The sequence below is a fragment of the Muscardinus avellanarius genome, assembly GCF_963383645.1.
Source record: "Muscardinus avellanarius genome assembly, chromosome: 9".
NCBI classification, from domain to species: domain Eukaryota; kingdom Metazoa; phylum Chordata; class Mammalia; order Rodentia; family Gliridae; genus Muscardinus; species Muscardinus avellanarius.
Window position 1 is genome coordinate 48,688,383 of NC_137795.1, and position 21,503 is coordinate 48,709,885.

General features: G+C 39.3%; 1 protein-coding gene across 1 annotated transcript in view; it reads left to right on the forward strand.

Annotated features, from left to right (window-relative positions):
• Positions 1–11,565: 11,565 nt before the first annotated feature.
• CCDC146 (coiled-coil domain containing 146) overlaps positions 11,566–21,503 on the forward strand; it is a gene marked incomplete at both ends in the record, with an annotated part of 131,363 nt that continues 121,425 nt past the window's right edge. Inside the window, one exon of the mRNA XM_080701051.1 lies at positions 11,566–11,724. Coding sequence (XP_080557177.1) covers positions 11,566–11,724 — 159 coding nt within the window. The remainder of the gene's footprint in view (positions 11,725–21,503) is intronic.

Consider the following 21,503-nt stretch of genomic DNA (forward strand, 5'->3'; position numbering starts at 1 on the left):
CTAAATTATGTGGAAACTATTAAGGGAACTGGTAGGGCCTTTCAGGCACTCTGAATTTCTAAAGCCTGATGGGGCTTGCAGAAGAACTGCAAATTATTGCAGAGAGATATAAGACCCGACTCTTGTCAATCTGTGTATATGCTAAGGCTTTCCTCTGGTGTGTAACTATAGCAACAAATTCTATAGTCCATTGTTTCACTCAGCTGAGTCTACCACATCATGGGCTGCCCCAAAACCGCTGCCCTACAGGAATTAATTTGTCTTTAATTGGTTTACATTGCATTGGCTTGCTCTTTGCTAAAGGAGTCCCAGCCTTGTACTGGTGGCAGCAACAGAAATTGAATGTCATCAGCTGCCTGTCCCCTCGATCCTGTTTTCTGTTAGTGGAGGTGAAGAGGAAAGGGGCTTTGCTAAGACCACAAAGTGAGTCTTAGATATGTATAAGAGGGTAAGGGATTTGAGCCAGGGGACATGGTATGAATAAATACTGCCGTTTATTGCTGCGTGATCTTGGAAATAGCCTTTATGCTCTCATACTTTCAATTCCCTTGTCTACAAAAATAGAAATAATTTTTGTGGCTTATGGATGTTGGGATTGCGCTCTAAAGGGCGGTATAAAGGCTACTGTTATTGGGTGCACAGTGAGTGGTAGTGGGCAGGAACGCCCTCATGCTGACAGGGGTGGCCAGGACGGTATTCTGGAGACAGAATCGTGTCTATTTCTATGACAGTTGTGCCACATGTTTGGTACTTCCCTGTCATGGCCCTGTATGTGGTATCTACCCAGAAGTGAGTACTGTGGAGCTTATTTTGGCTGTGTGGGTTTTTGATAAAGGGGAAACTACATAATCTGAAGAGAGTAGGGAAAAGTTTTCTTGGATCTGTGCTCAGGACGTTGTAGGAGAGAATGAAGAGAGGGGTCAGAGGGGGCTCGAGGGGAGAGAGGAGACCTGGTGCTCTCTGTGTACTTCCATCTCAGAGAGGGGGCTCATCCTGCAACAGAGCCCTGGTTTCTCCATGACTGGGCAAGCAACAGATTCCTTATTGACTAGACTCACACAGAGTTTAATGTTTAACCATCTAACATGTGGGGACATTTACTTTGAAGGGCTACATATGCATTTGGAGCTTTATCTCAGAGGGGTGTGTGTGTGTGTGTGTGTGTGTGTGTGTGTGTGCGCGCACGTGTGTGTGCTTTATTAAAAATAGTACAAACTTAATTTTTTTTTGTGGTACTGGGGTGGAACCCAGGGTCTTTCTACCTCTGGGTTATACTCCCAGACTTATTTTATGTTTTATTTGGAAACAGGGTCTCGTTCAGTTGCTGAGAGCCTCACTAAGTAGCTGAGGCTGGTTTCGATCCTGTGCAATCCTCCTGTCTCAGCCTCCCAAGTACTGAGATTACAAGCATGTGCCACAATGCCTGGCCTTACTTGTTTTTTAAACACTTCAATTATGAGGCAAATTTTATCTGTATATACTTACTGAAGGAGTTTTCTTCTTTTGTGTGTGTGCTTGAATATTGTTTTGTTGTTGTTGTTACTGTTGATAGTGGTAGTAGGGTTTTTTTTTTCAGTATTCTTTTTTGAGAGGATTTTTTTTTTTTTAGAAACAAAAAAAAATGTGGTTTGGTTTTGTGGAGTTTTTGAATGACAAAACTTTTTACCCCTTTCTTTTTTAAACACATGTATTTATATCTCAAAAAACTGTTTCAAGTCTAAATTCATCTTTGTATAGTAATGAGTCTTCTATAATTACACATGGAATAAAAGATCTAGATACAGTGTAGCAATTTTCATCTGCCATCTGACATTACTGTTGTCCATTACATGAATCAGATGTATGCCTCCTGTCAGATTGGCTGTCTGATACTCGGAGCCTGTCATAGTGTAGACCAGAGTGCTCTTACAATGCCCTACAATGGAGACTTTTAATGAACTGTATATGGGATCACAGAGACAAGTTAAAAGGCACTTGTCATCAACTTTAGACCACCATTTTTGTAACCCTATTTCAACATTTATAAGTTCTTAAAACTATGTTAAGAAACTGAAACAAAAAAATAGAAGTGTCCTGAGTTTTCCCTTCCCCTAAGTGATTTGGTTTCTGTGTTACTATAGAAACGGTCATAGTTAACTTTCTACAGCGGTGGGCTACTGAGGAGAGAAAGACAGCATCCTGTTTCCAGGGCAGTTAGACGAGTAAAATTGTAAATAGTGATCAGATTGTATATGGACCTAGGAGAGAGATGTACTACGTTTGACTTTTAAATCACACCTTGCTATTTCTAAAATGAGGAAAACTTGTGTTTGTCTGGTGACACGTAATACTGAAAGACAGCGTGGCTTCTTACAACATCCTGCTCAGAGACTGCTGTTTCACTGTCGGGGAAGCCTCTGTGTGTCCTGCCCGGTTCTGTGGAGCATGTGTTATTTTTTGCACATGCTCCTTGGAACTGTCAAGGAACTGTCTAAGAGTTCCAAGTCTCAATAAAATAATGATCACCTATGTTTAGTTTTAAAGAAGAGGAAGGTGGTGGCTTACAAAACAAGGCAGACCCTGCAATGCCTATTGCTTCATTTTTCTCTGTGAAGCTTCCTATTTGGGCTTTTATCTTAACTCCTAGAGGAAGTGTGAAGAATTGAGGCTTTTGCTGTTCTTCTGCCTTAGGACTGAAGCTTTATATTCGATTCTTTTCTCCTTTACTGGCCTTTTGCTTCTCCGTGTGTCAAACACACACACACACACACACACACACATTTATACATATATACATATAATATGGTGTCAAGGCTCAGCCAAGCTTCGGGTTTTCTAGAAGGCCTCATAAGAGCAGGTCCCCTTCAGATGCCTTCAGCTTAGCGTGGGCCCAGGCCATCACCATCCAGCCTCCCAGGGGGGGCTGCTGACCTGCAGAACTTGCGATGCCAAGGCGCCCCCTACAGGTGTGCAGTGCACTGCCACCCTGCTGCTCCAGTCTGCGCCTCGAGGGCACCTATTTCAGTTATGAGTTTCTAAACTTATGTCTGCGATTCTTTGACTACCTTCTGCCTTGTCCCCCTGCCTGGGATCCTTTAAGCGAGGCTCTGGTCTGCTTTTCCTCGCCACAGTGTCTTTCTTCGACTCAGAGCACAGGGGATGGCTCCTAGCCTTCAAACTGCTCCCTCACCGCCAAATTCACACTCTTTCCAAACCATTCTTCCTCATCTCCAGTATCTTTACAACACAGGGAACTCCTCTCTGTAAAAAGTGTGATGGCATCCAAGACCTAGAGGTGAGGAAAGGCTAAATTTCAGGCAGCAAATAGCTTTGAGTCCTATCTACCTTCCTAGGAATGTTGCTTTTTCTTTGGACTTTTTTTTTTTTGGTACTAGAGATTGAACCCAGAGATATTTTACCTCCCAAATCACACCCTCAGCCCTATTTTATTTTTTGAAATAAGAGTCTTACTAAGTTGCTGAAGATGGACTCAAACTTGTGATCCTCCTGTCTCAGACTCCCAAGTACTAGGATTATAGGCGTGTGCCACCATGCTTGGCTCTTTGGGGTTATTTTACCTGACCTTGTATGACAGAACTAGTTATTTCCCTGCCTTGAATTCTCTTTAGATTATAAATTGCTTACATACTTGTATATTCTTGGTCCATTAAAAAAATTCAATAAAACCAGCCAGGTGTAATGATGCATGCTTGTAATCCCAGTACTTGGGAGGCTGAGACAGGATGATCTTGGTTTGCAGACAGCCCCGGCTACTTAGTGAGGCCCTTTGCAATTTAGTGAGACCCTGTTTCATAATAAAAGAATAAAAATAGAGTTGGAAGTGTAGCTCAGAGGTAGAATGCCCCTGGGTTCCATTCCTAATACTATAATAATGATAATAATAATAATAATACCACCTACTTGTTTAATTGACTTAGGTATTTTGGGTCTATACGTCTCTAGAATTGTTACACCTGATAGCTATGTAGCTATACATCAAGAATTTAAGGTATTTTGTAAACATTGTGTTGTTTATATCAATGTGGCCTGAGAATATATTACATTCCATTGGGGTTTTTATAGATGTCAATTAATTAAATTGCCTGCAGGATGACAGTATTAATACAATGGGCTTTATAATCCTATCTTAACTACTTCCTAAATATTTATTGTTTCACCCACTAAACTGTGCTGTCCACTGAAGTCTTTTCCTTCTTATTATTTAATTAGCCTAATTAGTGTTTTAGGTTTTGATGCACATGAGACTTTTGTATTTGTATCTATTTTATTTTCTTACTTTCCCACTTACATTTACTCTTTTTTTCCCGAAACTCTAACCACTCATTGATGTATGATTGACATATAAAATGCTGAATTTTAAGTATACAATGGAGAATTGTTAGCTATGGGTGCTATGCTATATAGTTGATTTCCAGAACTTATTTAGCTTACCTAACAGTAACTTCGTACTTTTTTTTTTTTTTTTTTTTTTAGTGGTCCTGGGGTTCCTGGAAGCCCTTCTACATCCGGGCTACACTCCCAGACCTATTTTTCCATTTTTATTTGGAAACAGGGTCTCCTAAGCCAGCGCGCGCGGCTGGCTTGGAACCTGCGCGATCCTCCTGTCTCTGCCTCCCAAGCGCGGGGATTACAAGCGTGCGCCACCACGCCCGGCTGACTTCGTACTCTTTAACCATCACCTCCCAATTTCCCCTCCCCATAGTCCCTGGTATCCTACTCTCTATGAGAATTTCTATGAGTTTGACTATTTTAGGTTCTATATGAGATGTTACAATATATTTCTGTATTCAGTTTATTTCACTTAATGTTCTCTGATTAATCTAGGATGCTATAAATGGCAGGATTTCCTTATCTCTAAAGGCTGAGTAGTATCCATTGTGTAAATACACGTCTCGTTCTTTATCATTTATCTATTAAGACACTGGGTTGACTGTATAACTTGGCTCTTGTGGATAGTGCTGCAGTGAACGTAGGAGTACCGATAAATCTTCAGGATCTCAGTTTTAGTTCTTGTGGCTGTATACCCAGAAGTAGGAGTGCTGGTTCAGAAGGTGGTTCTGTTTTAGTGTTTTCAGGATCTCCATGTGTTTTCCATAATGGCTTCAACAATTTACATCCCTACCCACAGAGTACAGGGATTCCCTTTCCTTCATTTGTATCCTCTTCAATATTTGTTAATTTCTTTTGATTGTTTAAATGTCCATCATAACAGGTGTGAAGTGATACCTCACTGTGGCATTTATTTGCATTTCCCTGGTGATTAGTGATGTTGAGCACCACGTATTTGCCGATCATTTCCATGTTTGTAGAAGAACATCTACTGGGGTCCTTTACCTACTTTCAATCCTGTTTGTAGTTTTGTTTTTTGTTATTCAGCCGTATGAGTTTCTTGCATATTTAGATACTGATGCCTTATATGGCTTACGGATATTCCCTCTCATTTCACAACCTGCCTTCTCATTTTGTTGATCATTTCCTTCACTGTGCAGAAGCTTTTTAGTATGATGTAAGCCCACTTATATTTTTTCTGTTGTTGCTTGTACTTTGGTGTGTGATAAAAAAAACTCATTGCCAAGGGCAGCATCCAGAAGCTCCCCCCAATTCTCTTCCAGTTTTATCTTTTGAGATCTTACATTTAAATCTTAATCTATTTTTTGCTGTTGCTGGTTTTTGTTTCTTTTTCCAGTTTTTTTTCTTTTTTAATTTAATCATCTTGGGTTATTATTTGGGGTACTGGGAATTGAACCCAGAGGCACTTTACTACTAAGCCATATCCCAATTCCTTTTTGGTTTTTTGTTTTGAGACAGTGCCTCACTAAGTTACCACATGCCGGCCTTGAACTTGCAATCTTACTGTCTCATCCTCCCAAGTTGCTGGGTTTACAAACATGTGCCACCTCGCCCACTTGAGTTAATTTTTACAAATGGTATGAAGTATGGGTGTAATTCTGTTCTCTTGCATGTGGATATTCAGTTTCTGCAACACCATTTATCAACAAGACTATTCTTTCCCATTTTGAATTCTCAGTGCCCTTGTTGAAGATTGGTTTCATTTCGGAGCTATCTGATCTGTTTCTTTGGTCTATTTTTTTTTTTTAATGACAGTACCATGCTGTTTTGATGTCAATAGCTTTGTACTTTAACTTAAAATCGGGAAGTATTAGACACTGAGCTTTGTTCTTGCATAGGATTGCTTTGGTTATCAGAGTCTTTTGTAAATTTTAGGATTTTTTTTCTATTTCTATGAAAAATGCCATTGGAATTTTGACAGGGATTGAATTGAATGTATAGATTGCTTTGAGTAGTATGGACATGTTAACAATATTAATTCTTCTAATATATGGACATAAGATTTATTTCTATTTATGTCTAATTACTATTCTATAGCTTTCATTATACAGATCTTTCATTATACAGATCTTTCGCTCTTTACTTAAATTTATGTCTACACATTTTACTCTAAGGGTTGAAGTTTGTCTGAAAATATCTATCAGCACTCTTATAGTGTTTTTTAGTTGCTTTCCTATGAGAAATCTTTTATCTGCTCTAAAGACTGTTTCAAGATCATAATGACTGAAAAATTCAGCAAACAGAAATTTGTCCAAATTCAGTATTGTACCCTTCTTGTTGCCCACATAAGCTGTGCCATGCTGTGAGAAGACTGCCTCAACCTTAGTTGCTAAAGTTAATACCATCTTGCTGGCAACAAAAGGCAAACGGCTGTAATCCCATTACTTGGGAGGCTCTCAGGTTCAAGACCAGCCTCAGCAACTTAGAGAGATCCTGATTCAAAACAAATAATAAAAAGGGCTGGGGGAGGGTAGCTCATAGGTAGCATGTCTCTGGGTTCAATCCAGTACTCCCACACAAATAAAGTTAATGACATCTTAATTATAAAGATTTCAGGAATCTTAAAATATGTTTTATAATAAATAGATGTACTAAACTTTGCAACATTTTTATAATATCAGAAAACTGGAAGCATTTCACATGTTTATATGGGGAATTGGGGTATTCTTACACCTAGTTATAAAAAAAGAACGAGGTCTATCCCTGTATATTGCTATAGAATTCCTCAGGATAAATCATCATCATTGGTACTGAGAATTGAACCAAGGGGCATTCTACCTCTGAGATACACTTTCAGCTCCTTTTTATTTTTTTATTTTGGAATAGGGTCTCACTAAGTTGCTGAGGTTGGCCTTGAACCTGCAATCCTCCTGTCTCAGTCTCCTAAGTATTGGAATTAGAGGCATATGCCACCATGCTTGGCCAGGGTAAATTATTAAGTCTAAGTTTTACTTCAAAATAATCTAGACGTGTGGTGATGGTAAGGAAGGTTTGAAGATAAAATTTCTCATAAATTAATATATATTCAAGCTGGTTGATGAGTGATTGAGAATTCATTGTATTACTCTGCTACTTTTGCATATATTTAAAATATTTCTAAAAATTTAAAACAACAGAATATGGCTTAATGTTTTGAGGGAATAGTTTTCTGGAATATGCATTAACATTTAACATCCATAAAAGGATTGAGCATACATATTTTAGCTTAATAGCAAAACATTTATATGTAGAACCAAGCCTTTTCTAAGTGTCTGAAGATTTAGGCAATGAATTGTGATTATTTAACAAATATAAAGTGTTATAATACCTTACTAATAATAAGTTCTTAAACTACCTTATGGTATTGAAAACAAACAAATGTGTGCTAAAGGATATCAGTGGCTACTAACCTCCCATAAAGGCTGATAACCAGATATATGGTGCTTCCTGATGGAAGTATATGTCTCCACCTATGAAGTATTCTGGCAACAGCAGGAGAAAAATTGGTATATGTATACATTATGGCTGTGGTGAAGAATTATAGATATCAGAATGGAAATTATAGGTATCAGAAGCCCAGATGTGTTATTTTTTTATCTGCACCTCTTTCTAAAACAGAGAATTGAGTGACTGTTACTCTCTTTGGAGAGAGGAGGAAATTCAATGAAGTGTTAATCCTGTGGCCACTTGACTAGTAAATTCAAGGGCCGGAACTACCAAGCCATCGGGCCTCATAATACAGAATGCTCTCTATGTCAAAGGATGATGTCCCATATCACCAAGGCGAGGCAAATCCAATAAGATAGACAGGAGAGAGAATGCACACTGAACAGAAGATCCAGACCTAAAGTTGTGACCACTGTGGTTCTCTTCTCTGGCAAGGGACGAGTGTAAGAAAACTGTTCTGCTGAGTGCATATTCCTATACTTCAGAGATCAAAGGAACAGAAAATGAGCCGGGCATGGTGGTGCACACCTAAAATACCAATATTTGGGAGACTGAGACAGGAGGATCACAAGTTTGAGGCCAGTCTCAGCAACTTAGGCCCTCTGCAGCTTAGTGAGGCTCTCAGCAACTTAGTAAGACCCTGATTCAAAAAGGGGGGGGGGGCAAGGATTGGAGATAGAATGTACCTGGGTTCAATCCCAAGTACCAAAAAAAAAAAAAAATGAGATTGGCATTTTTTCATGCAATGGAGAAATGGAGACAATTCTCTCACTAGAACAGAGAGTGGGTCAATGGACACCTCATGGGTCAATTTTAGAAACATCTTTAGGTCCAGTTGATACAGGAACAAATCCATGGCTCATGTACAAGGCTGGCTTCATAGATGTGTGTACAGTTGAACAAAGAACCGTCATCGGTACTTGGTTTAATGCTCTGGTGCCACCCCTTCAAAATGCTTAATAATTTTGTTTTTGAACTAGTGGTTTGTAAATGAAGTCAGTTGGGGAAACTGAGCGTGTGCTGGGCAGTAGAGCCAGGCCCACTGGTGTGTGCGGGAGCAGGCTAGGCAGGCAGCTGGGCCAGGCGCCAAGTCCAAACTGGTGACAAAATGACCCAAGACGACAGCAGTAGGAGCAGAAGAAGCAGTGACAGCGAAAGTCATAGAGGACACTGCAGCCAGCGTGGCTCGGGAGGCAGGCAAGGCCTTGCATGAGGTCAGCCCTGGACGCAGCCGGGAGGCTTGTCCACGTGGCGCCTGCACTTTAAGGACTCGAATGGCTGGCACTGGTGCAGACTTTTTTTTTTTTTTTTTTTTTTTAGTAAATTATTGCTAAATAAAAGCAAACACAGAGAGGTTACAATAAAGTGTATCAAGAGTTAGAAGTCTTTGCTTTTTAAAACTCTCCAGTTTTGAAAACTTGTAATCGAATTTGAAAAACTTAAAATTTTTGTGGTACTGAGGATAGAACCCAGGGCATTCTATCTCCGAGCTACAACCCCAGTCTTATTATACTTTTTATTTTATTTTATTTTTTTAATTTTGAAACAGGGTCTTGCTAAGTTGCCAAGACTAAGCCTCAGACCTGCAATCCTAATGTTGCCGCTCACAAGTACACGGATTACAGGTGTGTGCCACTATGCCCAGCAGAAATTAAACTTAAAGATAATTGCATTTGACAGAAAAGAACACTTTTCATATGAAGCTTAAATAAACCAAAAGTTAACAAAGAAGACCATTCTTAATTTTATTTTTGTTTGTAATTGACCACATAGCAACAGAGTGCATAAGCCAGTGCTCTGGTGTAGATACCATAAAACCCACTTTTATATTTTTGCGTAGCCTCGACAAGTTATGTAGAATGTTACAGGAAATATTAAAATGTGATTTGAATAAATTTACATTTAAAAGTAATGAGACTGACTTGTATAAAAGTTAATTTTTTTTAGATAAATTGTTCTATGAGACTCTTCAGCTCAAGGTGTTATAATTTGAAATGATTTATCAGGAATTTATCCAAATATTGTCACAGCCTACAAATTCTCATAACAGCTCCAGCTGCAGCTGCATCTGGAAGGAAGAATCTTCTCAAAAATAAAACTGCCCCAAATTATTAGTTATCTTGTATCTCCCAAGAGCAACTGACATCACTTTCAATTATGTCAACTGAAAATGAAGTTGCGAAGAGTATGAACTTTGGTGAACTAATAAATGAACTCACAGAAATGTGAGCCAGAAAATCTCCTGATCAATCAGGAAATAATCTTATTATCATTTATTTTACTATTAAAATTATGACGGCAAAAATATTTCTTGCAGTTTTAAGTTTGCATTGTTATTCATGTATTACTGTCACCCTCCTACATTTCATGAGTAATAAAATATATTGAAGTACTTTACACCTTGGTAATATTCATTGACACCTTTTTTTCCCTCTTGCTTTTTAAACAAGAAGCCACACATTTTTCTTTTGTCACTGGGTCCTGCACATTATGTAGGCAGACTGGCAATATGATCTGGAGAAGAAAAATTTTCAAAGCTAGTGATAGTAGTTGTGCATAGCAATCACAGAACGTGATTTTTCTCCTCCGGGACTTTAGTTTTGCATCCACTAACTCTAATAAGTGGAATCCAGGCTGATACTGACCTGCATTCTCACTGTGATCCTTCTGGCCCTTGCACTTAAACGGAGAACACAATGTCTGTTGCCCAGATCAGGGATCAGGTGCCTGCAGCCTGGCCCCACGCAACCTCTGCTCCACAGGACTGGCCCTTTGCTCCTTTCCTGGGCTCGGCTCCTCCAGAGCCTGTTTCTGCCCACCCACCCTTCTCAGGCCCTGATCGCAGCTTGGCTGGTGGTTGATATTCTTCCAAAATAATTGGAATTAATTTTATGTTATACATTAAGGTGAAGGTTATATTTATTTATTTCTTCAAAAATAGTAAACGTGTACCTACTCAAGTGTTTAGCAAGCTCAGAAATTTAATTTCTCCCTTCATGGAGCTTATGTTCTAGATACATCTTTGATTTTCCAACTGACGCATTAGTAGCCTACTTTTATAAAAGGAGGATTATGGATATGAATGTAAAAATAGGAAGTATCTGAGGTTGGGAGTGTAGCCAAGTGATAAGAGTGCTAATATATTTGAGGCCATAGATTTGATTCCCCAGCACTGAAAAAAGAAAAAGAAAGTAAGAAAAGAAAGAAAGAAAAAGAGAGAGAGAATATCATGACAATAGATCAGCTATTTATTTGTTTGTTTGTTTACATTGTGGTACTGGGGGTTGAGCCCAGGGGTGTTCTATAGCCCTAGCTATACTTCCAGCTGTTCTCATTTAAAATAGGTTCTCACCAAGTTATTTACATTGCCCTGGAGATTGCAATCCTCCTTCTCAGCCTCCCAAACAGACTTTTATAATACCAAGATTATAGCTAACTTTTCTGGCCAAGAGTGGTGGTGCACACTTGTAATCCCAGTACTTGGGAGGCTGAGCTAAGAGGAGCACAGGTCGAGGCCAGCCTCGACCACTTAGCAACACTCTGAACAACTTAGTGAGACCCTGTTTCAAAATAAAAAAAAAAAATTTAAAATTATAGCTAATTTACCTGACTTATAGTTTCAGTGAAGAAGAGTTTATTCCATTATTCTGTATAAGTAAATGTACCAAAAAGAAGTTTCTTCTGGTCGAGTTTTACATACTTTTACTATTTTCCATTAATTTTACTTTATAAATGAATCTACCCCTAAATAGCCGAATATGGACTGATTTTATTTCAGAATTGTGAAAAATGGACGATAGTACCACAGACACAGAAAAAGAAGAGGAAGAGGAGGAAGATGAAACAGGTGAAAAAGACTTCACTTACGCCGTCGTGCCCACGATTAACATTCAAGATGAGCGCTTCGTGGATTTATCTGAAACTCCAGCTTTCATTTGTCTGAATGAGGTATACTTCTTTCTGTATATTATTACTGCCACAAACCTGAATCACCGTCCAATTGAAAATTCAGATGAAGCCAATATCATTGTAAAAATTCTGTGTGTGTGTGTGTGTGTGTGTGTGTGTGTGTGTGTGTGTGTGTGAGAGAGAGAGAGAGAGAGCGAGAGAGAGAGAGAGCGCGCGTGTGTGTGAGAGTGTGTGTGGGCCTTGCACATGTTAGGTAATAGCTGTGCCTTGTGCTACACCCCCAGCCCTTCGTCAGAATTCTTCATTACATATATCCTACAGGTGATACATACAATTTAAAATCCATTCCAACAAAATGGGCCCTGCTGTTTCTTTCAGGAGCCTATCATGTAGTTCTGTACTAACAGAGTAGTATAGGATATGATATTTTTTTAAGGCATAATAAATATTTTCAATATGTAGTTGGCTAAGTACATTTCATGGGTTGGTACATCAAATTAAAAAGATTTCTTTTGTTATTATATATACTAAATTTACTTTCATAAAATGAAGATTAAAAATCATGTCATATATACTGATAAAAAGGTTTTATCATTAATTAATTTACCTAATTAAATATAGTTACTGAAGTACAATGCAAAAACCTGCTCTTTTCTACCCATAAAGAGGCAAAAATGGAATATGATGAATTATATGTACTCATTGTCTATTTTTAAAAAGGAAAATGAAATACCCATATATGAGGAGAGATGTTGTGATTGTTGTTTTGTGGTACGGAGGATTGAAGCCAGGGTGATCTACCTCCAAGCTATATTTCAACCATTTTTATTTTTTATTTTTTATTTTTTATTTTTTATTTTTTTTATTTTTTTATTTTTTTTTATTTTATTGGTGCACTGTATTCATACATCATAGTGGGATACAAACTTTTGTAGACATACATGCACACATCGCCCAGTCAGCCCCTACCCGATCCCCACCCCATTCCCTCCCCATCCCTCCTTCCCATGCTTGGCTTAGTGGTTGACATCTAGTATTATAGCAATTTATCCAAAATTAAAAATGTTAATCTCACATAACAGTTTCATTTGTCTGATACCAAGCTTTTGATAACTTAAAGATAACATTTCATTATTTCTTTTTGCTTTCTTTCTTACCAGAGCATATTTTTTTCTGTTTTTTTTAGGTGAAACTATCATATATTCATATATTTATTTTTCAGAAAAAAATCTATCCTAATATGGAATATGAATTCTAGATACCCAAAACGATCTTGAAAAAGAACAAAGCTAGAAGATATATATTTTCTGATTTCAAACCATATAAAGCTACAATAATTGAAACAGTGTAATACTGTTCTAAAGGCAGATATATAAACCATTGGAGTTAAATACAAGCCTAGAGCTAAATTCTTCCCTATATTGTCAAGTTATTTTTGACAAGGTTTCCACGAACATTTGGTGGTGGAAATAATAATCTTTTAACTAAATATTGTTGAAAAATAATAATTACATGGAAAAGAATAAAATTGGACCCTTACCTAATCCCACATACAAGTATTAACTCAAAATAGATAAAAGACCTAAATATAAATCTTAAGACTATAAACTTTTAGAAGAAAATCTGGGTCATAAAACCTCACAACATTGAAATTGGCAGTGATTTCTTGGATATGATTTCAATGGCACAGGCAACAGAAGAATATACAAACTCCCTAAAAAATAAAAGAAAATATTGTATATCCAAAGACAATGTAAACAGAGTTAAAAGTTACTAATAGAATTGGATAAAATATTTCCAAATGCTATATCTGAAGGTATATTAATATTCCAACTAGAAATCCTAAAAATTAACAACAATAAAGGCAAACAATACAATTTAGAGATAGGTAAAAGACTAACATAAATAATGAATCTCCACAGATAACCAATCTTAGTTGTCTGTTGGATGGAAACTCTTGTTTCTCTGGTTCTGGTGAGTGTTACCTATTTCTTCTTTGTAGTTAATCTCTTTGAGTATTTTCTCTAGTGCTGGTTTTGAAGACATAAATTCCTTCAGTTTCTGTTTGTCATGGAAGCTTCTTATTTCCCCATCTAATTTGATAGGAAGTTTTGCTGGGTAGGAAATTTTTGGCTGGAAGTTGTTTTCTTTTAGAGTTTGGAATATGTTACTCCAAGCCCTTCTGGCTCTCATGACTTGGTTTGGGAAGTCTGGAGTGATTCTAATTGGTTTGCCTCTGAATATCACTTGGCCCTTTGTTTTTGTTGCCTTTAAGATTCTCTGCTTGGCTTCCACATTGGTCATTTTGACAATTATGTGGCGTGGGGATCCTCTTCTCCGATCCTGTCTAAAGGGAGTTCTATAAGTTTCCTGGACCTTTGTATCAACCTCTTGCTCTATATTTGGAAAATTTTCTGCTATTACTTCCTTGAAGAGATTGTTGATCCCTTTGGTTTCACTTTCTTTTCCCTCCTCTATTCCAATTATTCTTAGGTTAGTTCTCTTAAGATGGGCCCATATTTCTTCAATGTCAGATTCCTGCTGTTGGATATTTTTTTCTAGATTAGAAACTATGCGTTCATTTTTGGATTGCTCATCTTCTAAGAGCGAGATTCTGTTCTCCATGTGTTCTAATCGGTTGTTTGTGCTTTGAATTGAGGCCTTTACTTCATTAATTGCATCCTTTATCTCTTTTTGGCTCTCTCTGAGTTCTTTTCGAAGCACCTCTATTATTTCTACAGTTATTTTCCTGATTTGATCTTCTAGAAATCTCTGATTTTCTGTTTTATCGGGTTCTGATGTTGTGGGGTTGTGCGCATTCATTACTCCAGTGTTATTCCTCTTTCCCATGATTTCGGAGGTTTGTGCTTTCTCTGGGTTCTTCCCTTAGGTCACTATGGCTTCACTTAAGGTGCTCTGGATCTCGAGTCTGTATTATCTCAGACCCCACTACTCCTTTACTGGGTTGTATCACAGAGTCTCTGACCCAGGGAGTCGATAGAGGCTGCTTTAAACTATGGGGGGTGCCAGGTTGCACGTTCTCCTATGGTGTGATATCTCTGCCACCACCACTCCCTCACTGGGTCAAGTCCCAGGAGGTACAGTACTGGGATTTCTCCTCTGTGGCCCGCAATTTGACTCACTGTTCTTGAGTACGCAGATGTAGCTGTACTGGACTCGGTGAATTCACTGCTGCTGCCGCCGCCGGTGGCAATATGGCGCCTCTGCCACGCCCTCGGCCGTGAGGCTGGCGTCTTTTTTCTTCTCTGGTTTTGATTTCCACTCTGAATCCCTGCAGCGTGTGCTGAGCTCGGCCACTGGGAGCTTTAGACGCTCTCTGCGTGGAGAAATCCCGCCTGGCTGTTCCACAGTGGCTCACCTCGGCTTGCTGTAGCCGTCCGTTGAGTTCGCCGCTGCCGCTGGCAGTATGGCGCTGCTGCCGCGTCCTCGGGCGCGTGTGTCTCCTCTGTGGCCCTGAGCTCTGTTCTCAGTCCGCTTTCTCTCTGGAGCCTGGTGGTTTTTTTTTTGTTTTTCTGGTGATGGTGTTTTCTGGCTATGAAAGGCGCTGGTTTTGTGGTAATGGAGATTGGTTGTTAGCGGGGCTCTTAAGCCCCGCTTTTCTCGGTCGCCATCTTCCCGGAAGTTCCCATTTTTATTTTTTAACTTGAAACAAGATCGCACTGAGTTGCTGAGGGCCTTACTAAGTTGCTGAGGCTGGCCTTGAATTTGCCATCCTCTTATCTCCGCCTCCCAAGTACTGGAATTATAGGTGTGTACCATCACATCCAACTTGAGAGTTAGGTTTTTAAATAATAATAATTAGAGCCAGGTATGGTGGCACATGCTTATAATTCTAGTACTTAGGAGGCTGAGACAGGAGGAACACAGAATTGCTGCCGGTCTCAGCAACATAGACCCTTCACATGAGACCCTGCTTCAGAATAAAAAATAAAATAAAATAGGGCTAGGAGTATAGCTAAGAGGTAGAATGCCCCTGGGTCTAATCCCCAGCACCACCAGCACCAAAAAAAAAAAAAAAAAAAAAAAGACGTGAAGACGTGAAAGAAGGAAAGATCAATTTTGGTTGACAGTTTAAGAGGTTTAAGTTCATGTTCAGCTGGCTCCATCTCTATGGGCTTGTGATAAGGCAGAATATCATGGTGACCTCATGGCAGCAGGAAAGGAGAGAGAGAGAGAGAGAGAGAGAGAGAGAGAGAGAGAGAGAGAGAATGAATGTGTCCAGATACAAAATACACCCTTCAAAGGCACACCTCCAGTGACCTACTTCCTTCAACTGGGCTCTACCTCCTAATGCCCCATTCAGCTGTGAAGTCCTAATGGGTTAATCCATTGGTAGGTTAGCACTCTCAGGATCCAGTTACTTCCCAAAGGTCTCACCACTGAACATCGCAGCACTGGGGACACCCGAGCCTTTGGGGGACATCCCAGGGCCAAATGATAACAAAATTCTAAAACATTTGATGGTTACAGTGAAATTGAGCTTAAAAATTCTTTAAAGCAATAACAGAGTTTGTCCAAAACCAAGAGGCAAAACCAAGCTGGAGGAGAATTCAATAAAGACATAATTTATAAAATGATAGTGGCTGGGCGTGGTGGCTCATGCTTGTAATCCTAGTACTTGGGAGGCTGAGGCTAGAGGATCGCAGGAAAATAGCCTCAGCATATAGTAGTAAGACTCATCAATCTAGCCAGACCCTGTTTCCAAATAAGAAATAAAATCAAATTGGTCCAATCCCCAGTGCCGGGGGTGGGAGAGAACATTGTTCAGACAATTGGCAAGATTTGATAGAGCCTGTAGATCAGATAATGCAGTACTGTAGTCATGTTAATTTCCTGATATAATTGCACTGTGGTTAATTTTAAAAATGAGCACACTGATGCTTTTAGTTGTACACCTTGTCTTGGGGGGATAGATGACACAGGAAGTAGAAAGAAAACGGTAAAGCAAATATAGTAAGATGTTAACATCTGGGGAATTTGAGTATATGGGAATCCTTTGTACTGTTCTTGTAACTTTCTTGTATGTCTGAAATTATGTAAGAATAAAAAGAACTATAGAAAAAATAAACACTAGCAATTTATGTAACACACACACACACACACACACACACACACACACATACACAATCACTAAATCATTTTTTGTGTCTGTGGTCCTGTGAATTGAACCCAGAGGCATTCTACCTCCAAGCTATACCCTCAGCCCTATTTTTTTAATTCTTTATTTTGAAACACGGTCTCACTAAGTTTCAGAAGGCCTCACTAAGTATCTGAGACTGGGTGCCAACCTGTGAACCTCCTGTCTCAGCCTCCCATGTACTGGGATTACAAGCATGTGCCATCATCCCAGCTAACAATGTTCTATAAAGCAAAAACTACTCCTAGAATACACATTGCATGCAATAGTTGCCTCTTTAGTCTTCTTCAATTTGGGACAGCTCCTCCAAGGGGGGTTCTGCCTCTGAGTTATATACCCTAGCCCTGTTGTAGTTTTTATTTTAAAATAGGTTCTCACTAAGTTGTTCAGGCTGGCCTCGAACCTGCCATCCTCCTGTCTCTACCTCCCAAGTACTGAGATTACAAGTATGTGCTACCATGCCCAGTTTAATTTTATTATAATATTGATGCTGTTGAAGACAGTTATTTTGTAGAATTTCTTTCAGTTTGCATCTGTCTTTCTCATTATATTCGAGTTATGTATTTTTGGCAGAATATCAGACATAATGTTATGTTCTCATATATATCAGAACATGATACTGACTTATGCTGTTACTAGTGTTTACTAGCTTTCTCACTGATTAAGGTGGTAACCTCCAGGTTTTTCCTCTATTATTCCTATTTTCTTGTTTGAAATTAATAAGGGCCTAATGGGAGATACCTGAGACTATATATGTGCCTTACTTCTCCCCAAATTTTCACCTACTAGTTTGGCATCTATTGATGATTCTTGCCAAATGGTGGTTTTTTTTTTTTCTAATTCCATGATTCTATCTACAAATATATTACTTTTTTCAATGCTGGGGATCAAACCTAGCATGCACATGCGAGGCAAACACACTGCCAGACATGGTAACATACACCTGTAGTCCCAGGACACAGGAAGCTGAGGTAGGAAGATCTGTCAAGCCCAGGGGCTTGAGACCTGCCTGAGCCACATGGTGAGACCCCATTTCACAAGACAACAACAAAATATGTCCGGGCTGGGGATGTGGCTCAGTGGCAGTGTGTTTGCATCTCAGGTATCTCCCATTAGGTCCTTATTAATTTCAAACAAGAAAATAGGAATAATAACGTTGTTTAAAGCCCAGGTATTCACTTTATTAATTTCAAAAAAGAAAATAGGAATAATAAAGTTGTTTAAAGCCCAGGTATTCACTTTAATCTTGTTAAAACGTTCTGTCTGTGTGTGCTTGTTTGAGATAACAGCCAATTGTTTCCTTGTTCCCCTGGTCCCAAACTCAACACAGCCCACAGCTGCTATGATAAACTTAATGGTCAACACCAGAATCTTATAAATAAGACCCTGCCCCTTCGCACCTGTCCCCCTTAAACCAGCCAATTCCATGCGGGGAAATGGAGGATAGTGCCCATGGACCTTAATAAAGTCATGCGCAGATCTTCTCTCGTGCTCATACTAGTTGGTTGAGCCTGAAGTTTCCTCCAGGCTTCTCATTGGCGTCCTCCATTGGCACCCCTAACTTCTTTGGAATATGTAAGTAATACATTTCTTCTGTTTTGTAGTTCTTACTGTCTCACCTAACTGACATGCCCATGCCTAACGTCCATACTCCACCTCATCCCCAAGCCAGGACTCTCCTACACGGTGCCTGTCTGGCCTGATGGATGCTCTAAGAAGATCCCTCAGACCAATTAGGAAAAAATAAGAAACAAAATCACAACCCTGAGTTTGTTCCTAGCAAAATCGCTGTGCTATGCTAACAGTAAAACTACACCCAGTTGTTTTTTGTTTTTGTTTTTTTGGTGGTACTGGGAATGGAACCCTTCTACCTCCTGACTACACTCCCAGACCTATTTTTTTTATTTGGAAACAGGGTCTCTTAAGCCAGGGAGGCTGGCTTCAAACCTGTGCGATCCTCCTGTCTCCGCCTCCCAAGCACGAGGTTACAAGCGTGCACCACACACCTGGCTACCCAGTTGTTTTTTTTAAGCCAAAGATGAAGCACAAAAGGTTTGTTTTGAAAATCCAAGGAGAATTTAGGATACTTGTGCATATTTATATTCAATCTAATAACTTATTTCAAAAAAATTTTCAATACACATGCACACAAATTATCAAATTATAGTTATTTACAGTTATAGTTATCACTGGATCTGATCAAGTGGATACAAAAGAGATTTCAATTACAGCATCAAAGAAATGTCTTACCTACACTTGTGATGGTGTCAGCATTGGCAATTTACAGCATGAGAACTGCTCCTGAAAGCTGTGAAATCTTAGAGAACAATTGTTGACATTAAACAACTTTATTTGCATAATAAACACCACTAAGTGGCTGAGGGTGTTCAGTGCTATAGTATTTGCCAGACACATGTGTAAGACTCTGAGTTCAGTCCCCAGTACTGCAAAACAAATAAGAACTAAGTTCAGAATTGGCACCTGTAGCTTTTCTTTCTTTCTTTCTTTCTTTCTTTCTTTCTTTCTTTCTTTCTTTCTTTCTTTCTCTTTTCTTTTTTTGCCGTACTGGGGATGGAACCCAGGGGCATTCTACCTCTGAACGATACCCCCAGCCCTAATTTTTATTCTTTATTTTGAAACCAGGTCTCACTCAGTTGTAGAGGGCCTCACTAAGTAGCTGAGGCTGTCCGTGAACCACGATCCTCTTGTCTCAGCCTCCCAAGCACTGGGATTACAAGCGTGCGCTACCATGCCCATCTTACTTTCTAATTCTTTAAACATTTCCAAGATTCATAGAGGGCCTTAGAGTGTTTAACCTCTTTTATATAATGTTGTCTCCCTTTAGTCATTAGAACAGATGCTAATTCTTTGCAGAATAGCAAGAGTTGAGATGGCAGCTGTATGGATGCTGTCAGGAATCCCCTCCCAAGGGGTCAGATGTTTGGCGTTGCATTGAAAGAACCAGAACAGAGTCCAGTGTTTACTGTTACTCATGCCGGTTGCATGGGTGACCTGGCACTCCTGAGTTGCAAAGTATGGATGTCGTGCTGTCATCCAGTGTTGCCTGAAGAATGCGTTTGCTGTGGCACACACAGCCCTCAGCAATTTGAACCCAAACTTTTAAAATATAGTTACTCACTTAGGCACAGTTTGTTGTTCCCCTCATAGGTGACTCTCAGATTTTGAAGTAATAAACTCAGATGCCTTAAGGAAACTGGTGTATATTAAAATATATGATGTACGATCAGAGCTATCCACAAACCTGCATAGTCATGTTGCTTCTTAGAAGACTGCCATTCAAACTAACAAGCCAAATGAAATTCTTGCATAGACCACACTTGGCAATCCTTGCATCTGTCCCCAATCTTTCAGAATCCGGCTGAATTCTCATGTCCTTCAGGAAATTTGAGTGCTCAGCTCATAGGGATTTCTCCAATCTCCTGATTCTTGAAGCACTTGTAGGCTGTGACCATCACTTGGTACTTAGTCACTTACAGATATTTTAAAAATATCTTCTCATGAGATGTTGCACCCCCCAAAATTAGAGTTCATCGCTGATACTAAGATCCCATCGAACAGTAGGGGAGGAACCACATTGTATTAACTCATTCTTTTGGATGAATATTCAAAAAGATGCATGAGAACTAAGCCCCATACTTCCCATTAATGGGAAGCATTAACTGTATGGGTTAATGCCAAACACTTGCTCCACAACTCACCCATCACTGACTAAGAAGCCCGGCACTTGGGAGACTTGTTGAAAGTGTAATCCCATCCCATTTTCTATTTTACACTTTTGTTAAGGTTCAATATATCTGCACTGAAGCTCACAAATATTAACTCTACAGCTCAGTGAATTTTTATATATGCTTACAACCAACATACTAAGAAATGATTTTGTCATTCTTCTCCAAATCCTAATTCTCCTGTGTTTTCTTTGTCAGCTGGGGACTTAAATACCTCTCAAATTTATCTTTTCTCCCACCATAATAAAAATGTATCTTGCTGTTAGCCCAAGATACATTTTTAGCAACCAGAGGTCTCCCTGGGACCCCTCAGTTGGTGACATATCACCATATGCTAGTTTGCCTCTTAAACAGCATGGAAATAGAATCATACCGTATGCTTCTGGTCTGTATTTTGCTCATTACGTCTATAAGATTCATTAGTAGCACTGTGTATGGCAGTAGTTTTCTTTCTTTATTGTTGCATAGTCTCCTGATATTCTCATACAAACTTTGTTCTTATGAATTTATTTATTTATTTTATTTATTTATTTATTTATTTTTGCGGGTCTGGGGATGGAACCCAGGGGCATTCGACCTTTGAGCTACACCCCCTGCCCTATTTTTCATTCTTTATTTTGAAAGAGGGTCTCACTCAGTTGCAGAGAGCCTCTCTAAGTAGCTGGGGCTGTCTGCGAACTGCGATCCTTCAGGTCTCAGCCTCCCGAATGCTGGGATTACAAGCGTGCGCCACCACGCCCGGCTTACGAATATATTTATTGTGGTATGTACCTAAGAGTGGGGTTGAGTCATGGTCTAGGTTTATATTTATGTTTATTAAAACCCCTCAAATTATTTTCCAAAGAGGCTGTACCAACACACTCAACTAGGCCTCAGTTAGATGCCGAAACATATCTAGGGTTAATATAAACTAC